This window comes from Rhamphochromis sp. 'chilingali' (assembly GCF_963969265.1).
Source record: "Rhamphochromis sp. 'chilingali' genome assembly, chromosome: 8".
Classification (NCBI taxonomy): Eukaryota; Metazoa; Chordata; class Actinopteri; order Cichliformes; family Cichlidae; genus Rhamphochromis; species Rhamphochromis sp. 'chilingali'.
The window spans coordinates 1,163,322-1,180,348 of NC_137935.1; the positions used below are offsets into that span (position 1 = coordinate 1,163,322).

Below are 17,027 nucleotides of genomic sequence, written 5' to 3' on the forward strand. Positions count from 1 at the left end.
GTCGCACAGCTCCCTTCTTTTCCTTGTTTGCCAGACGCCTCTCTAATGGAGGCTGTTCTCTTTCTAAAGTGTTGACGTGTTTCTGTCAGATGATAGTGAACGGTCTGTCCAGCAGGACGTGCTCCACCAGGTGGCAGCACATCATCAATCCTCCAGGCGTCGCTGCTGTTCTCACAGAGCTGAGCGAGCACCTCTTCTGTCACACACACACCCTCTGCATGTCCTCCTTCACTGCGTTCATCAGCCTCTGAGCTCGTCGTCTTCTCCTCCAGCCTGGCAGCTCCATCATATCCACTCTCCCTCCCTTGAATCCTCATTTGTTCCTGTTCATTTTGTCATTCTGTCTTGTGTTATTTGTGTTGCTGGCTCCAAAGCAAACTGCCCCTCTGTGGATGATAAAGTGTTCCTCTGCACACCTCCTCTGACAGACTGTGGCGTCTAACACCTTCAGCTGGGCCTCCTCCTCCTCCATGCATCGCAGCAGGTCTCACCGCCGTCTTTAAACCTTCCCTTTACCTCTTGCTGCTCTCCTTCAGCCACCACCCATGACACCTGTCTCCACCCACTCCACCCTGCCTGCTCTCTCATCTTCACCTGTCTCGGGTACCGTCCACGGCTTTAAGGTTGACCCCAGCTATTTAAGCTCATCCACCTTCACTACCTCTCCTCCTGTCTGTGTCTCCACTGGGTTTGTAACCTCCACCTGCTCCCTGCTCTCACTGCAGACCATCTGACTCCTGCCTGATGCATTCATGTGATGGTTTATCATCTGTAGATAGAAACGAACTTCTGAATCTAAAAGAATTTAGACCGTTCTTGCTGTTTGGACCAGGAAATGACTGATGATGTCATCTCCTGACAGATTCTTTCTTTCTTTAGTGCATCAACCTTTCACCATCTTTTTGTCTTCTTTCTTTCCATCTTCAGTTTTCTTGTTCTTTATTTCTTTTCATTTTCTTCCTGCCCTCTTTTTTCTGACGGTTCTTCCAAAGAAGACGACCTCCCTTCCTCATCACATCCTCTCCTCTTCATCCTCTCCTCTCATTTCCCTGTGAGGAAGGAGAGAGGAGAAGAGGCAGTGAAGGAGAGGAGGTGAAGTGAATGAGGAGCTCTTCAGCGTCACCTTGTCATTGAGCAGAAGAAAAGCAGCAGCTGCATCTGTCAAAGAGACGAAGACGAGCTGTGGTGAAAACCTTCAGCTTCTCGCTGTCGGGTGACTTCTTATTGTGGGAGAGACGCCGGCGATGCTCAAACACCTGCAGGAAGCTGACTCATCCTCACCTGTGCGCTCCAAACGTCACTTTACATGATGCGGCGGCGTTTGCGTCGCTTCCCCTTTCAGTTTTTAATCAAACGCAGTTACAGCTGAAGGTCAGCCTCCTGAAAACAACGTTTTCTTTTGTGCATCTTTGTGAAGCTTCAGTGAATCAGATGTGAAGTCATCACAGGCTGTGCTGCAGACTCAAACGTGGACCATGTCTCCTCCAGGTCCTCTCCATGATGGACTCTGCGCCTGGTTTTAGATCTCACCATGGAAGAAAGAAAAAGGCCGATGGCTAAAGGAGGAACTGTGGAGATCGTCTGGAGTCACGCAGACACTCAGACGTTGTCGTGTCGATGGACAAAGAGACGCTCATGGATATTCAGAGTCTTGAAGTTGAGGCAGATATCGTCCCAGCAGCTGGCTGCTTACCTGAGCCAGGTGGAGCTCTTACCTGCAGCGTTTCACAAACACGGGCCTTCATTTTGTTTCGAGGTTAAAGTGACTCATCTGTATAAACGGCGTACAGTGAAAGACGTGTGGATGTGTGAACAAACTGAAGCTCAGCGAGGTTTTAATCAGGAGGAAGCAGCTGCTGCAGGGGTCAAAGGTCGCGTCTCTTAAATGTTAAACTCTGAAGTTTGTGTCATCTTTTCGCTGCAGACTGAACCCAGAGCACGCCGCGCCTACCCATCATGCACTGGGCCCCACACAAACCTCACAGTCTGACTCACCTCCAAACCTGGAGGCTGATGATAACGTCACCGCGGCAACACGCTGTGTTTCTCCACTTTATCAGCTGCTCTGTGATTGGTTAGCCCTGCTGATCGCAGTTTGACCTCTGATCTCCTGAATGCTGCTGACATCATCGTGCTCTGTGTGTGTCTGTGTGTGTGTGTGTGTGTGTGTGTGTGTGTGTGGCTTCTGATGATGATTTCACCTTAAAAAGACGACTAATCAGCTGCTGCATACATCACACACACACACACACACACACACACACACACACACACACACACACACACACACACACACACAGAGTTAAAAGGCAGTGTGCGCTGTGTTCCAGTGAAGCTTTCAGATGTAATTAACGCTCATTAAGGTTTATTGAAGCTGTTTAAATGCTGGCGTGTGATTGGCTGACGGGCTGATTGGCGGCTCAGGCTCTTTGTGCAGCTGCAGCTGCCGTTTCCTGTTTAATAAAGAAACGCTCATTTCTTAACAAGACGGAGAGGTGTACGACGTCACGGCAGCTTCCTGTCAGAGGCTGAACGCACCTGCACATCCACCTAAAGATGACTCGCTGCTGCTGAAGCAGATGATGGAGATGATGTCAGGTTGAGGCTGTCGCGTTTAGACAGGTTCAGGATGAATGTCACCTATATGTCTGTTAGTACACAAACCTCACCGCAGCCGTAGCACCAACACAGCTACAGCCACCGGTGTCACCGTCCACCTGTCAGTCAAAGAGGCCACGCCCCTAATAATGCACACTTTAAGTCTTGATAGGATTAAAGCGTGGATGACTGTGCAGACTGTTGTTACACATTAATGATACATAGTACCCACTGTTTGCTGATCATCAGCGTTTTCCTCGTTATTCTGCCGCCTGTGTTCCACGTGTCTGGTCTGTGTTTCCGTTATATTATCCGTGTCTTTGTGTTTATTCGGTTCAGGTGTTTAGTCTCACTGTGAGTTTCCTGCTTTATTCTGATAGTCTCTTGTCCTGTGTGTAATAAAGGTCAGTTTGTTATCTGAGTTTGTACTTCTGGTCCCACTACACATGACAAAAACTCAGTGGGGTGTGCAGTGTGTCGTTTAAACAAAGCAGCACGAGGCCTAAAACCTCTGAAAGTTCTGACACAGGAGCTGAGAGAAGATCTGGACCGTCAGCTGATCATTACTGTCCACTGATCCTCATCAGAGATGCCTCAGTGGAAGGACGGCTGCCAGGAAGCCGTGCTTAACGAAGGGAAACAGATATGAAAATGACACGAGAACTGGCGATCAGAAATAGTCACCGAATAGTGACGAGTTAGAATGAAACCGTTTGCATGTTTCGTAAATAAAAACATCAAGAAATGGCTCAAGACTTTTGCACATTACTGTTTCTGTTGAATTAAATTCAGAATAAATGTAAAATGGAAGAACATCTGACTCTTCTATTGTGTGTGGTTCTGCAATCAGTCGACATTACCTGCTGAGTTATCTTATCTTATTTTATCTTATCTTATTTTATCTTATCTTATCTTATTTTATCTTATCTTATCTTATTTTATCTTATCTTATTTTATCTTATTTTATCTTGTCTTATCTTATTTTATCTTATCTTATTTTTTCTTATTTTATCTTATCTTATTTTATCTTATCTTATTCCATCCATCCATCCATCTTCATTCGCTTTGTCCGGGGCCGGGTCGCGGGGGCAGCAGCCTAAGCAAAGAGGCCCAGACCTCCCTCTCCCCAGCCACCTCCTCCAGCTTATCCGGGGGAATACCAAGGCGTTCCCAGGCCAGCCGAGAGATATAATCTCTCCAGCGTGTCCTGGGTCTGCCCCGGGGCCTCCTCCCGGTGGGACATGCCTGGAACACCTCACCCAGGAGGCGCCCAGGGGGCATCCTTGTCAGATGCCCGAACCACCTCAGCTGGCTCCTTTCGAGGTGGAGCAGCAGCTGCTCTACTCTGAGCCCCTCCCGGATGGCCGAACTTCTCACCCTATCTCTAAGGGAGAGGCCAGCCACCCTTCGGAGGAAGCTCATTTCTGCCGCTTGTATCCGCGATCTCGTTCTTTCGGTCACTACCCACAGCTCGTGGCCATAGGTGAGGGTAGGGACGTAGACCGACCGGTAAATTAAGAGCTTCGCTTTTACACTCAGCTCCCTCTTCACCACGACGGACCGGTGCAGCGTTCGCATTACTGCAGCTGCAGCCCCAATCCGTCTGTCGATCTCCGGCTCCCTTCTCCCATCACTCGCGAACAAGACCCCGAGATACTTGAACTCCTCCACTTGGGGCAGGAACTCATCCCCGACCCGGAGTGGGCACTCCACCCTTTTCCGGCTGAGAACCATGGCCTCAGATTTGGAGGTCCTGATCCTCATTCCCACTGCTTCACACTCGGCTGCAAACCGTTCCAGTGCGAGCTGGAGGCCCTCACCCGATGAAGCCAACAGAACCACATCATCTGCAAAAATCAGAGATGAGATTCTGAGGCCACCAAAGCAAAAGCCCTCCGCCACTTGGCTGCGCCTAGAAATCCTGTCCATAAAAATTATGAACAGAACCGGAGACAAAGGGCAGCCCTGGCGGAGCCCATCACCCACCAGGAACGAGTCCGACTTATTGCCGGCAATGCGAACCAAGCTCTTGCAACGGTTGTATAGGGATCGAATGGCCCGTAGCAATGGGCCAGACACCCCATATTCCCGCAACACCTCCCACAGGACACCCCGAGGGACACGGTCGAATGCCTTCTCCAAGTCCACAAAACACATGTAGACTGGTTGGGCAAACTCCCATGCACCCCCAAGTATCCTGGAGAGGATAAAGAGCTGGTCCAGTGTTCCGCGACCAGGACGAAAACCGCATTGTTCCTCCTGTATCCGAGGTTCGACTAACGGACGAACTCTCCTTTCCAGCACCCTGGCATAGACTTTCCCAGGGAGGCTGAGGAGTGTGATCCCCCTGTAGTTGGAACACACCCTCCGGTCCCCTTTCTTAAAGATGGGGACCACCACCCCGGTCTGCCAGTCCACAGGTACTGCCCCTGATCTCCACGCAACATTGCAGAGGCGTGTCAACCAGGACAGCCCTACAACGTCCAGAGCCTTCAGGAACTCGGGGCGGACCTCATCAACACCAGGGGCTCTGCCACCAAGGAGTTGTTTAACTGCCTCAGTGACCTCGCCCCCGGAAATTGGCGGGTCATTCCCCTCATCCCCAGACTCTGCTTCCTCCTCGGAAGACGTGTCAGTGGGATTAAGGAGGTCCTCGAAGTATTCCTTCCACCGCCTGACAATTTTCTCAGTCGACGTCAGCAGCGCTCCGCCAGCACTATACACAGTGCAGGTAGAGCACCGCTTTCCCCTCCTGAGACGTCTGACGGTTTGCCAGAATCTCTTCGAGGCAGTCCGAAAGTCTTTTTCCATGGCCTCTCCGAACTCCTCCCACACCCGAGTTTTTGCTTCAGCCACTGCCCGAGCCGCATTCCGCTTGGCCTGTCGATACCTGTCGGCTGCCTCCGGAGTCCCACAGGCTAACCAAGCCCGATAGGACTCCTTCTTCAGCCTAGTGGCTCCCTTCACCTCTGGTATCCACCATTTGGTTCGGGGATTACCACCACGGCAGGCACCAACCACCTTGCGGCCGCAGCTCAATGCAGCAGCTTCGGCAATGGAGACGCTGAACATGGTCCATTCGGACTCAATGTCCCCAGTCTCCCTCGGAATGCTGTTGAAGCTCTGCCGGAGGTGTGCGTTGAAGATCTCGCGGACTGGGGCCTCTGCTAGACGTTCCCAGCACACCCTCACTACGCGTTTAGGTGCACCAGGTCTGTCCAGCGTCTTCCCCCGCCACCTGATCCAACTCACCACCAGGTGGTGATCAGTTGACAGCTCACCCCCTCTCTTTACCCGAGTGTCCAGAACATATGGTCGCAGATCTGCTGATATGATTACAAAATCGATCATCGACCTACGGCCTAGAGCGTCCTGGTGCCACGTGCACTTATGGACACTCTTATGTTCGAACAGGGTGTTCGTTATGGCCAAACTGTGATTAGCACAGAAGTCCAATAACAAAGCACCGCTCGGGTTCAGATCAGGGAGGCCGTTCCTCCCAATCACGCCCCTCCAGGTCTCGCTGTCGTTACCCACGTGAGCATTGAAGTCTCCCAGCAGGACAACAGAGTCTCCAGGTGGAGCACCCTCCAGCACCCCCCCCCCCCCCCCCCCCCCCAGGGACTCTAAGAAGGCTGGGTACTCTGAACTGCCACTCGGCGCATAAGCGCAGATGACAGTCAGGACCCGTTCCCCGACCCTAAGGCGCAGGGAACAAACCCTCTCGTCCACCGGGAAAAACCCCAACGTACCGGCAGCAAGCCGAGGGGATATTAGGATACCCACCCCAGCCCGCCGCCTCTCACCAGGGGCAACTCCAGACTGAGACAGAGTCCAGCCCCTCTCCAGGAGACTGGTTCCAGAGCCCAAGCCATGTGTAGAGGTGAGCCCGACTATATCTAGCCGGTACCTCTCAACCTCACGCACTAACTCAGGCTCCTTCCCCACCAGAGAGGTGACATTCCATGTCCCTATTGCCAGTCTTGGCAGCCGGGGGTCAGTCCTCCAGGGCCTCCGCTCCTGGCCGCCACCCGGCACACAATGCACCCGACCCCTATGGCGCCTCCTGCGGATGGTGGGCCTGCGGGAGGATGGGCCCATGTCTCCTCTTCGGGCTGTGCCCGGCCGGGCCCCATGGACTAAGGCCCGGCCACCAGACGCTCGCCCTCGGGCACCCTCCCCGGGCCTGGCTCCAGGGCGGGGCCCCGGTAACCCTATCCCGGGCAGGGTAAACTGTTCCCTCGGTGTCCTTTTCATAAGGGTCTTATGAATCGCTCTTTGTCTGGTCCCTCACCCAGGGCCAATTTGCCATGGGAGACCCTACCAGGGGGCAATAGCCCCCAGACAACATAGCCCCTGGGATCCCTGTGACACACAAACCCCTCCACCACGATAAGGTAGCAATTATTTTATTTTCTCTTATTTTATTTTATCTTATCTTATTTTATCTTATCTTATTTTATCTTATCTTATTTTATCTTGTCTTATCTTATCTTATCTTATTTTATCTTATCTTATCTTATTTTATCTTATCTTATCTTATCTTATCTTATCTTATTTTATCTTATCTTATCTTATCTTATTTTATCTTATTTTATTTTATCTTATTTTATCTTATCTTATTTTATCTTATTTTATCTTACCTTATTTTATCTTATTTTATCTTGTCTTATCTTATCTTATTTTATCTTATCTTATTTTATCTTATCTTATTTTATCTTATTTTATCTTGTCTTATCTTATCTTATTTTATCTTATCTTATTTTATCTTATTTTATCTTATTTTATCTTATCTTATTTTATCTTATCTTATTTTATCTTACCTTATTTTATCTTATTTTATCTTATTTTATCTTATCTTATTTTATCTTATCTTATTTTATCTTACCTTATTTTATCTTATTTTATCTTATTTTATCTTATCTTATTTTATCTTATCTTATTTTATCTTACCTTATTTTATCTTATTTTATCTTGTCTTATCTTATCTTATTTTATCTCATCTTATTTTATCTTATCTTATTTTATCTTACCTTATTTTATCTTATTTTATCTTATCTTATTTTATCTTATCTTATTTTATCTTACCTTATTTTATCTTATTTTATTTTATCTTGTCTTATCTTATCTTATTTTATCTTATCTTATTTTATCTTATTTTATCTTATCTTATTTTATCTTATCTTATTTTATCTTACCTTATTTTATCTTATTTTATCTTGTCTTATCTTATCTTATTTTATCTTATCTTATTTTATCTTGTCTTATCTTATTTTATCTTATCTTATTTTATCTTATCTTATCTTATTTGATCTTATCTTATCTTATTTTATCTTATTATATTTTATCTTATCTTGTCTTATTTCGTCTTGTCTTATCTTATCTTATGAGGCTTCGAACCTCTTTAGGCTTTAATTAGGATTTGAGGCTGGAAGGCAAACACGAATGCCTCAAATTAGCCAAAGTCTTTTATTGAAGGTAATTAAATGCCGAAATTTAATATTGAAAAAGGGAAGACGCTCTGCTGCACGCCGCTGTGAAACAATCACATATATTCAAGCAGCAGGTTTCTGATGGCCATGCGGACATTATAATAAGATCCACAGCAGGAAGCGCAGATGAGCTCACAGACTGTGTGTAAAAGATGCGATTTGTGGGGTCGTGTTGTGAAGCCTACGCCCGCCCCTGCTTTGTGGGATTTTCTGACTCTAATGAAACCACAAAATGAAACCAAACAGAAATCATGTTTTATTCATTCGGGCTTGAAATCAGCGGCTGAGACCGTAAAGTCATCAGGAGAGAGTTTAGTGAGGTCACAGCTCCGTGTGGCGTCGCAGCTGCTGAGATCGTCCCTGAAATAAGTGCAAGTACGGGACGCTTCAGGACGCCAAAGCCTGGACATCGAGGACACTGGCTTCACGCAAACGTTTAGCTTAGAGTCTGTAAGTTTGTGTAATGTTAACAGCGATAGCTTAAATCGTGGTATTAAACTGGTTTCAGGTCACACACCACATGAAGTCCAATCTGGTCTAAACTGGGTCGGCTCATCCTTCGTGTCGAGTCATTGACCTTGTGTCTCTGATCACACTGAATGACGTATATATGATAAACACACGGTCTTCCCCTAACCTGTGGTGTTCCACAAGGCTCAGTTCTGGCTGCATCAGTGGTGGAGCGGGGGTGTGGCTTACTGGGCTAAGCCCCGGGTGTTTCAAATGTCTGGCTCCGCCTCTGGGCTGCATTCTTCTTTTGGTTGGCATCATTCATTTCTTATCATTTTGAAGTTAATGTATTTAATCACCAGCTGGGTAGACGGTCCCACCGTGAGAACTGAGGCTAGCTCCTCCTGAACGTGCTACACGGCGTCATGTGTTATTGCCGCTGAGCTTCGGTTTGCATCTGTTTCTGATCATGTTTACAAGAAATGGGCAGTTACTGTTTTCAATGCACTTTGAGTATCTGACCAACTTTCAAAGCGGGTCATGTGATTTCACACGTAGTGCCGTCGCGTGATCGGCGGTAATGGACGCCCTCTCCATTTGCTGCTGCGTGTCTCAGCTGCCAATCATCAGCTCTCATTAAGCTCCTGAAAGCTTTTCTTAACAAAGAACTAATGAGTGAAAGGAGCTGCTAATCTGACTGCAGCAGCTGCTGCACACACACACACACACACACACACACACACATACACACACACACACACACGCACACACACACACACACATACACACACACACACACACGCACACACACACACACACACACACACACACGCACACACACACACACACACACACACACACACACACACGCACACACACACACACACACGCACACACACACACACACCCTTCCTCACTTGTCGTTTAGCGTGGCAGAGGAGGCGAGGCAGCAGTTTAACATCAGGCCGATCAGAATCACGTCTCCTGAACTCCACCTGTGGCTCGTTTCCTCTCTTCCTCCTTTCCACATTTTTCTCTTCATTCTTCGTTCTTTCTCACTTTCAGTCGTCCTGAAGAACGTTTCCAGCTCTGTTAGATTTTTGAGTCTAATCTGCTCTCGCAGTTCTTGAGTGTAGCTGGTGGTTTGTGTCACAAACGCTCGGTGTTTTCCGTCTGCTCCTCCACAGTCTTCTTGATTTGTTGTTATGAATCTCTGCTCCACCTATGTAAGCTTCCTGTGACCATGAAACCAGGCCACTGTGCAGCAAGCTAACCTGTTTATCCTGCACTAACCTGCAGAGGGTTTTCATGCAGTCTTTAAATATCACAGTTAGTCTCCATCAGTTTGATTCACAACATGAGACAAACTGCGCGCACACAGTTTGTGTGTTTGCTGAGGATTGTTGAGCTGACAGAAACACTTAAAAACGTTGCTCCCTTTGTGCTCGCTCCTCTTCTGTAGGGTCAGCTCCACGCTGACGCAAACAGTCGCTCAGGTGTTGGGCCGAGACAAAGTCAACTCTCTGTGACGTCTTTGACGCGACGTCTCCTTGTGATTCGTACACGAACAGCGCTGCCTCACTGTGACTCAGATACGTCACACATAAAGTAACGAGAGTGTTTTTAAAATGTAGGGAGTAAAAGTAAGGAGCAGTCAGAAACATACTGATTTCAGCGATTCGTTCATGGACACGGTGATGAATAGTGTGAGAGCGTCTGGCTGAAGTTGTGAAGTTTTAGTCGAGTCTTTTTTCAGCGAGTTTAATTTCCATCCTCGCTCCCTCCATCATCATTGAGAGCAGACAGTAATTACACAGTGTCTCTGCTGTAATTACACAGAATATACGTGTGGAAATAACTCAGCAACAGTATGAAAGCTGCTCATACTAGATAGCCTGTACTCAGGTGTGACACGCGGTGATTGTAAAGATAACTGGAATGGAAAATTAAAATGCTTCCTGCTGCTGCTCGCTGAAGAAGCTGCTGTGATTAAAATGGAGGTGAGAGTTTTGGGGACAGGTTCACAGAACATCGGGCTTTATTGGCTCTGTGTTTGGAGGCTCGTGCTCTGATTATGTTTGCATTCATTTCTCTGTTGCTGACTGTAGACACGCTTTTCCACACCAGTCTGTCTGTCGGCCCTCGTTTAGCTTTCCTGTGCTCAGCCATGCCAAGCCCACACTTTCAGGCAAGGGCGTAGATTTGGCATGGACGGAAGGGACGTGTCCCCACCAACATCCAGCGATTATTGAATTGTCCCCACCAATAATTTGATCTCTTCGAGTAAAGAAAAACAAACCCAATAGTAAGAAAAAAACGATCTGTCAGCGTCTCATTCAGCCAGCGGAGCAGAAAGAGTTAAATTACGGTCTCTACTGGAGTCCTACCTCATGTGACAAATATGGCCAATGTGATTAGGCCAGTTTTTAAAACCTTAGGATGTAGCTACAGCCCAGCCCATGCAGCAGTATATGAATGACTAACCTCGTATTGTGGATGGATTATCTCAGTTGTTCTCCTGACTGAAGTTTGGTCCTTTTACAGCATCCTGCCATGCGATTACATTTGTTCCTGACCACCGACAACACTCACGTTTACTTTTATCCAGTGGAAAAAAGTTAGCTTGTTTATATTATGCTAACATAGCTGTGTCGCTAGCAGTCACGTAGCACATCATTATATACCAGCTAGCCAAACTTTAGTAACCCTACAAACGTCACTGCTGTTTAGTCTTCATTTATGCTGGAAGTGATAGCAGAGCTGTACGTTTGAATTTGTTTCCAAAACCCCGCAGTCAGGACATGCTATATTGTATTTAGATAGAAGCTAGCGAGCTAACTCCCTGCTAACTTCTAACTCCGTTAAATGTCATAAATTCCGTTTTCATGGATGCCTGGATGTTAAACTCAGTTGTTACACCTGGTAGAGCAGAACGCTGATCATTTTATTAAAGATGAAAGACTTTAGACAGTTTTCAACTCTCAGTAATGCCATAGTGATGTTTGATATATGGACCTGCAGCGGAGTTTAGGTGACGTCAGACTTCACGACCGGATTACTCTTATTAATCTTTCTGGGTCGCAAAATAAACTTTTAACACATTTTCAGGCGAGAATGTAGCTGTGTAAACGTCAAACAACGTAAACATGTTATTGTTTGGCCTTTTTCAGTGCTTTAGTTGTGTTTTATTTGTTGGTGAGTAAATCGGTTTGGCTGAGATTAAAGTTATTAGATTAAATTAGATTAAATAAAACTTTATTAATCCCTCGGGAGGATTCCTCCGGGGTTCTCACACAGCTGAATAAACTGCTGTGTGAGAACATCTACACCAGTGTCCGGTTATATTTTAGACAGCAAGGAGGAGATGGCAGGTGACGTAATTCTGAAGGCTACACCGTCCAATTTCACAGTCGCTCATTTCCGGTCTACCCGGCTTTCGGAGGACCCGGCCCACTTAGACCACAAAGGACACCCCCGGCCTGTTTCTGGCCGGACAATAATAACGGTGACATTTAACTTATTTTATCCGATAAATAAACACTGTAAAAAGTTTTTTGTATATATGTATGTACATGTATACCCCCCTCCCCAGCCCCTTTGAATGTCTCCCTAACTCTGAGGTCTCAAGGTTGGCAAGTAGGCGCTAGGCTTGGCCCACATCAGTCTAAAATTGTATGTAACCATGAATAATGTGATGCCATGTCCACCAGGAGAGACTGGACAGTACAGATATAAAACCAATATGCCAGCAGTTCATTTCAGCTAACGAGAGGAGCAGGCATGTGTTTGTTGTGTGGGGCATGTAGTCCATGTGTGTTGCTGTAACAGTAGTTCATGTTTAGAATAAAACATCCCAGCTCACTGACCTGATCGGGGCAACAGTGCCTAAAATGTTGCATAATGTTGCTGAGAGATCTTTTACTTTGTGGTCATCTTAGACGAGTAGTTTTATGGACAAAACCAGCAGGTCATTCAGTGTTCCCTTAGTGCTGATGTGTCAGAGATGTTGGTGTAACTGAAGTGATGTTGTTAAGTCCTTAAAGTCATATTCTTTTATTCTCATGACTGTATTTGAAGCTATTTTTATGTTTGTATGATACCTGATTTATATGGAAGTAAACTAAAGCCTAAAATACTTAGTCAGTCATTTGTTTAATAGGAATTTAACATTATATAATTCACATATAAAACTATGAATTGTAATTTTAAACGGTTTAAAAGCAGGTAGAATAGCATGTGTAGGCAAGTATACTTCTCCTTTTATCAAGAAGCAAAGACAAAATGGAAAAAAGAAAAGAAACGGGGCAGAGTTCGATGGTTGAATCATCCGTCCCCACCAATGCCAAAACCAAATCCTTGCGTTCAGGCGTGCTCGGGGACATGTCGCCAGCGCTGCGGGAAGGTTGACAGATGTGATCATCTGTCTTTGACAAAGAAGAACAGAAGCTTTGTGCGAGCGCTAACGGGAGGACACTGAAACATGTAGCTGATATAAACCCGAGGTTCTGTTATTTGGTCATTCTGTGTTGAAATGTTTCACAGCCTAAAATTAAAAATGTGCAAAAAATGAAAAGTTAAAACTGGAAAAAACATGCACAAATGTTGCTTTTTCTACTTATTGTGTTTGGCTTTGAAATGTGCTTTTTTGAGCGAAGTGATTGATTTCTGTGGTGAAGAAAGCCCACAGCCCCCCGTCTCCTCCGTGTCAGTGCACACGTGTCCACATACTTATGGCCTGAACATCTGCACAGGTGATTTTTATTGATTTCTCTGCTGTGATGTTCAGTCCAGCCTCTGAGGATCAATAAAATGGAAACTTATGATCTGATTTGTTATCTCAGTTTGATTAAATATTCCTCCCTGTGGTTGCTATGGAGCCACTTCCTCTCTTTATTAACCATCATTAAAGTTATTTTATTGTTCAGCCCTCCCTCCCCTCACCAGCATTAATCAGCTTCATAAAATCTGCAGTTCTTCATCGTGATGAAGGTGTTTACCCCCCGAGCAGCAGACGGGGTCGAGTGTTTGTCTCAAACTGATTTTATTCAAACCAACAATTAAAAATAGTTTCATCAAGTTTACATTCGGAAAGAATCAGCTCAGAGAAATCAAAACACTTCATCCAAACTAATCACGACAGTCTCGTGTTTCTGTACAGCAGGAGGAGCAGGAGGCTCTCAGCAGGATGTGAAGGTCTTCCAGAAGAAGTTCTTGCAGCCGGCTTTCCTCTCTCGGGGGGCGAGCAGCGGGCCGCTGCCGGCGGCGCGCTCCAGGTCGACGCGGATGTCTTCGGGTTCACCGTCGGACAGAGGGAAGTTCTCCTCTTCCAGAGCCTCGTTCTCCACCTGCAGGAGGTCAGAGAGGAGCAGCTCTGCCAGCGAGGTCCGCGACATGTCCTGAAAACACGTCAAGATGAAAAACACACGAATAACTCAGTGCGGGAACGTGAGGAGCCCAACAAAGCTCAGCGTCGGCTGCTTAAAGTGAAACGAAGTTCCTGTTTTTACTCTGTGAGGGAGGGGGGAGGGGAGCTTTGCATGATCTTTATCTCCCACCGTCTAACTGTTTTAAATAGGTGGTGGGCGGGGCTTTGGTGCCAGAGATGACCATATAGGGACATCTCCTGTCTGTGACATCACCCAGATTCAGTAGTAAAAACAAAATTGATAAAGTGAAGATTTTACTTTTTGCACAACATAATAAAATGACATTTATTTTGTGATTTAATGAAGTTATTTGTGTTTAATGTATAATTACAAACTGACTGACAGTAGTAACACTGTGAAAAAACAAAACAAATTTTATAAAATAAATCGTGATCATGATGATTTAGTTTAAATAAATTTAGCTTCTGATGTTCAGAAGTTTTTTCTTTGTGAGTTTATGTTTGTTTGAAATCTAATTCATATATTACTATAAATTCTTTCCTGAGGAGAATTAAATGAAATAATAATGAAATTTTTATAAATGGTTTTGTTTTATTATAAGTGAATTTTTTTTACAAGTAGTTTTGAAAAATGATCAAGGTATAGTTTTCAATGCTAATAGCAAAATATTTTCATTATCCATTCATTTGTATTTACTGTTTCACAAACAAACAATTTATTATGTGGGTGAAATTAGTTATTGACATTTCTGAACAGACAAATTTGTTTCGCTGTTTTGATTTCTCTCTGAGGTTCGAGCGTGTCGCTGAAACACCGGCTGTAACAACACGCGTTCAGTTGTTATTTGGTGGATAAATATTAAAGTTTTAGTTTAAACATGTTTTTGACTTTTTCCTTAAAGATTTTATGAGTTGTGTTTTGAAAACATCTAATGTAACTAAAGACTTTTCACAGTAATCTGTAAAGTTGTTCCAAAGACGATTCCTCTAAACACATCGCCGTGACCTGCAGGATATCTCGAGGTTGAAGCCAATCAGCGAAAGATGCTAACACACTTAAACCTCCAGGGGGCAGAAAACCACAAACTAAGTTTGGAGCGTGCAGCCCTGCTCTGAAAACTCTCAAGCTTTATTGTGAAAGGGTGAGCTGTGACTCCTTCACTTCCTGCTGAGCAGTTTGTGGGATGCTGAAGAAAACTGCACACATCAAAACAGAAAAAGAGGTTTTATGTCATAGTTTCTGAGTGTTTGTGAGTCTGCAGAGGTCAGACGCCGTCGTGTTTCCTGTCTGCGTGGCGTCTTCATGGCGTCACGGTGCTGCAGAGAGGAACCACATCCTCCGTTTTACTCAAAAAGCATGCCGCGCCCTTCTCTGAACACCAACCGTCTGCACTGATCTCTACCTGCTGTGTGTCATCACATTTTAGTTTTGTCCTCTCTGCCCATCTCTCTCTCCTTTCCTTCCCACTGTCGCCGCGGGTCGTCTGATTCTTGCTGTAGAGTCTTTAGCCTACAGTGTGAACCGGTGCTGTACGAATAACACTGAGATGAAATGACCGTTCTATGTAAAGAGATGGAGGCTGTGTTCACATGTTTATGGGTGAAAGTCGAGCTGCAGAAGAAGCAGCTGATGTGGAGCCGAGGTAGAAACGTCAGTCGAGATGTGGATGCAAGAGCTGAGCGCCTGCAGCAGAGTGTCACAGTCCTGCATGATCTCTGCTGCAAACCTTCACTGATGGAAGAAGAAGCTGTTTGAGCTTCTTCAGAACGTTCACCTCGTGTCTGACCGAAGTCACGACGCGAGTGGCTGCTGAAAGCGTCTGAAACATCACACAGCAGTAACGTTGTCTTCATCGGTCGCTCGGGCTTTCCAGACTCGACCATAAAGAATCCACAAAGGAGCGATGAGCAGATGAATCATCGGCTGATTTACAGCCGCCAAACAAACCTTTCCTCGCCCTCTCGTCATCGTCAGGAGAGCTTCACGCAGGTCACGACAAAGAAATAAAAGAAGCCCTCACAGGTGTGATTTCAGCTCGTTTGTCAGGTATTAGACTGGTTCAGGACGTGTGTAGTTAAAGTGAAGCTGAAGCGCTCTGTGATGGAGGGAAACGTTTCTCTGGATTTAAAGCCTCAGGGTTTTTAATAAAGACTGAAGCTTTTATTTGCATCCTTTTGCTTCCTGTCTGATTTTATTCAGTGATGATGATGATGATGATGATGATGTTTTCAGCCTCTGATTTCTTTGATAGGAGTGAACAGAGCTGAAATCAGAGCTGAAGCCCTCAAACGTTCACAGAGAACAAACCGCTGTGATTTTTACACCAGCTGCAGGTTTCTGTGTTTTTCATTAAAGGAGCTGCTTCCTGGTTATCTGGTACATTTGTTTATGGCTGTTCATTCATAAAGACAATATTCAGCCTTGTCTGCACTCAGTGATGTTTCCTCCACCTTTACAGTTTCATTACATTTAATACATTCAAACTTTTTCCTGCAGTTTTTCATTTTTCTACAAAACTTTCACAGAAAATCATTTTCAAACTTTTTAGACTCCGATTAAAGTTCAAACAGATTTTTTGAAATCAAATGAAATGGGTGCGTGTGTGCGCGTGCGTGTGCGCGTGTCGGACCTGTTTGGAGCCCAGCAGCGGCGTCCGGTGCAGCAACAGGCGGAGTTTGGAGTCTCTCTGCGCGGCGGAGGTGCAGCTGATGGAGGCGGTGAGGGAGACGAGCAGCAGGAGGAGGCAGCGGAGGCGCGAGGAGGAGTTCATCTTCGTCACGTGTGTGTCTGTCTGCGGCTCGGAGGATCTTCTGCTTCTGTCCCGTCACGGCGGCTCTTTTAAAGCCCCGCTGACGTCATTGCCCAGGGCGGTGGGGTGGGTTTGGTGATGGGTGGAGGGGGGTGACTGATGATGATGATGATGTTTAGTGAAATGAGCCGGTTTCAAATTCCTCCCCTCCTCCCCTCCCTCCCTCCCACTCACTTTGTTTCTCAGCCGGAGGCTCGCGGACAGGAGGCGGTCACATGATCAGATTTAGCACAGGGGCGTGTCCAGAATGTTGTCACAGGGGACCAAATGGGGCCAGAATTTCCAGTTTGA

At 46.0% G+C, this 17,027-nt stretch overlaps 1 protein-coding gene across 1 annotated transcript; it reads right to left on the minus strand.

Annotated features, from left to right (window-relative positions):
- Positions 1 to 13,558: 13,558 nt before the first annotated feature.
- sst1.1 (somatostatin 1, tandem duplicate 1) lies at positions 13,559 to 16,748 on the minus strand. Its single transcript, XM_080888904.1, has 2 exons — positions 16,557 to 16,748; positions 13,559 to 13,936 (listed from the first exon to the last, which is right to left on the minus strand). Exons 1-2 carry the CDS (start codon positions 16,695 to 16,697, stop codon positions 13,718 to 13,720), a joined length of 360 nt encoding a protein of 119 aa, XP_080745030.1. The 5' UTR covers positions 16,698 to 16,748; the 3' UTR covers positions 13,559 to 13,717.
- Between the last annotated feature and the right edge of the window lie 279 nt (positions 16,749 to 17,027).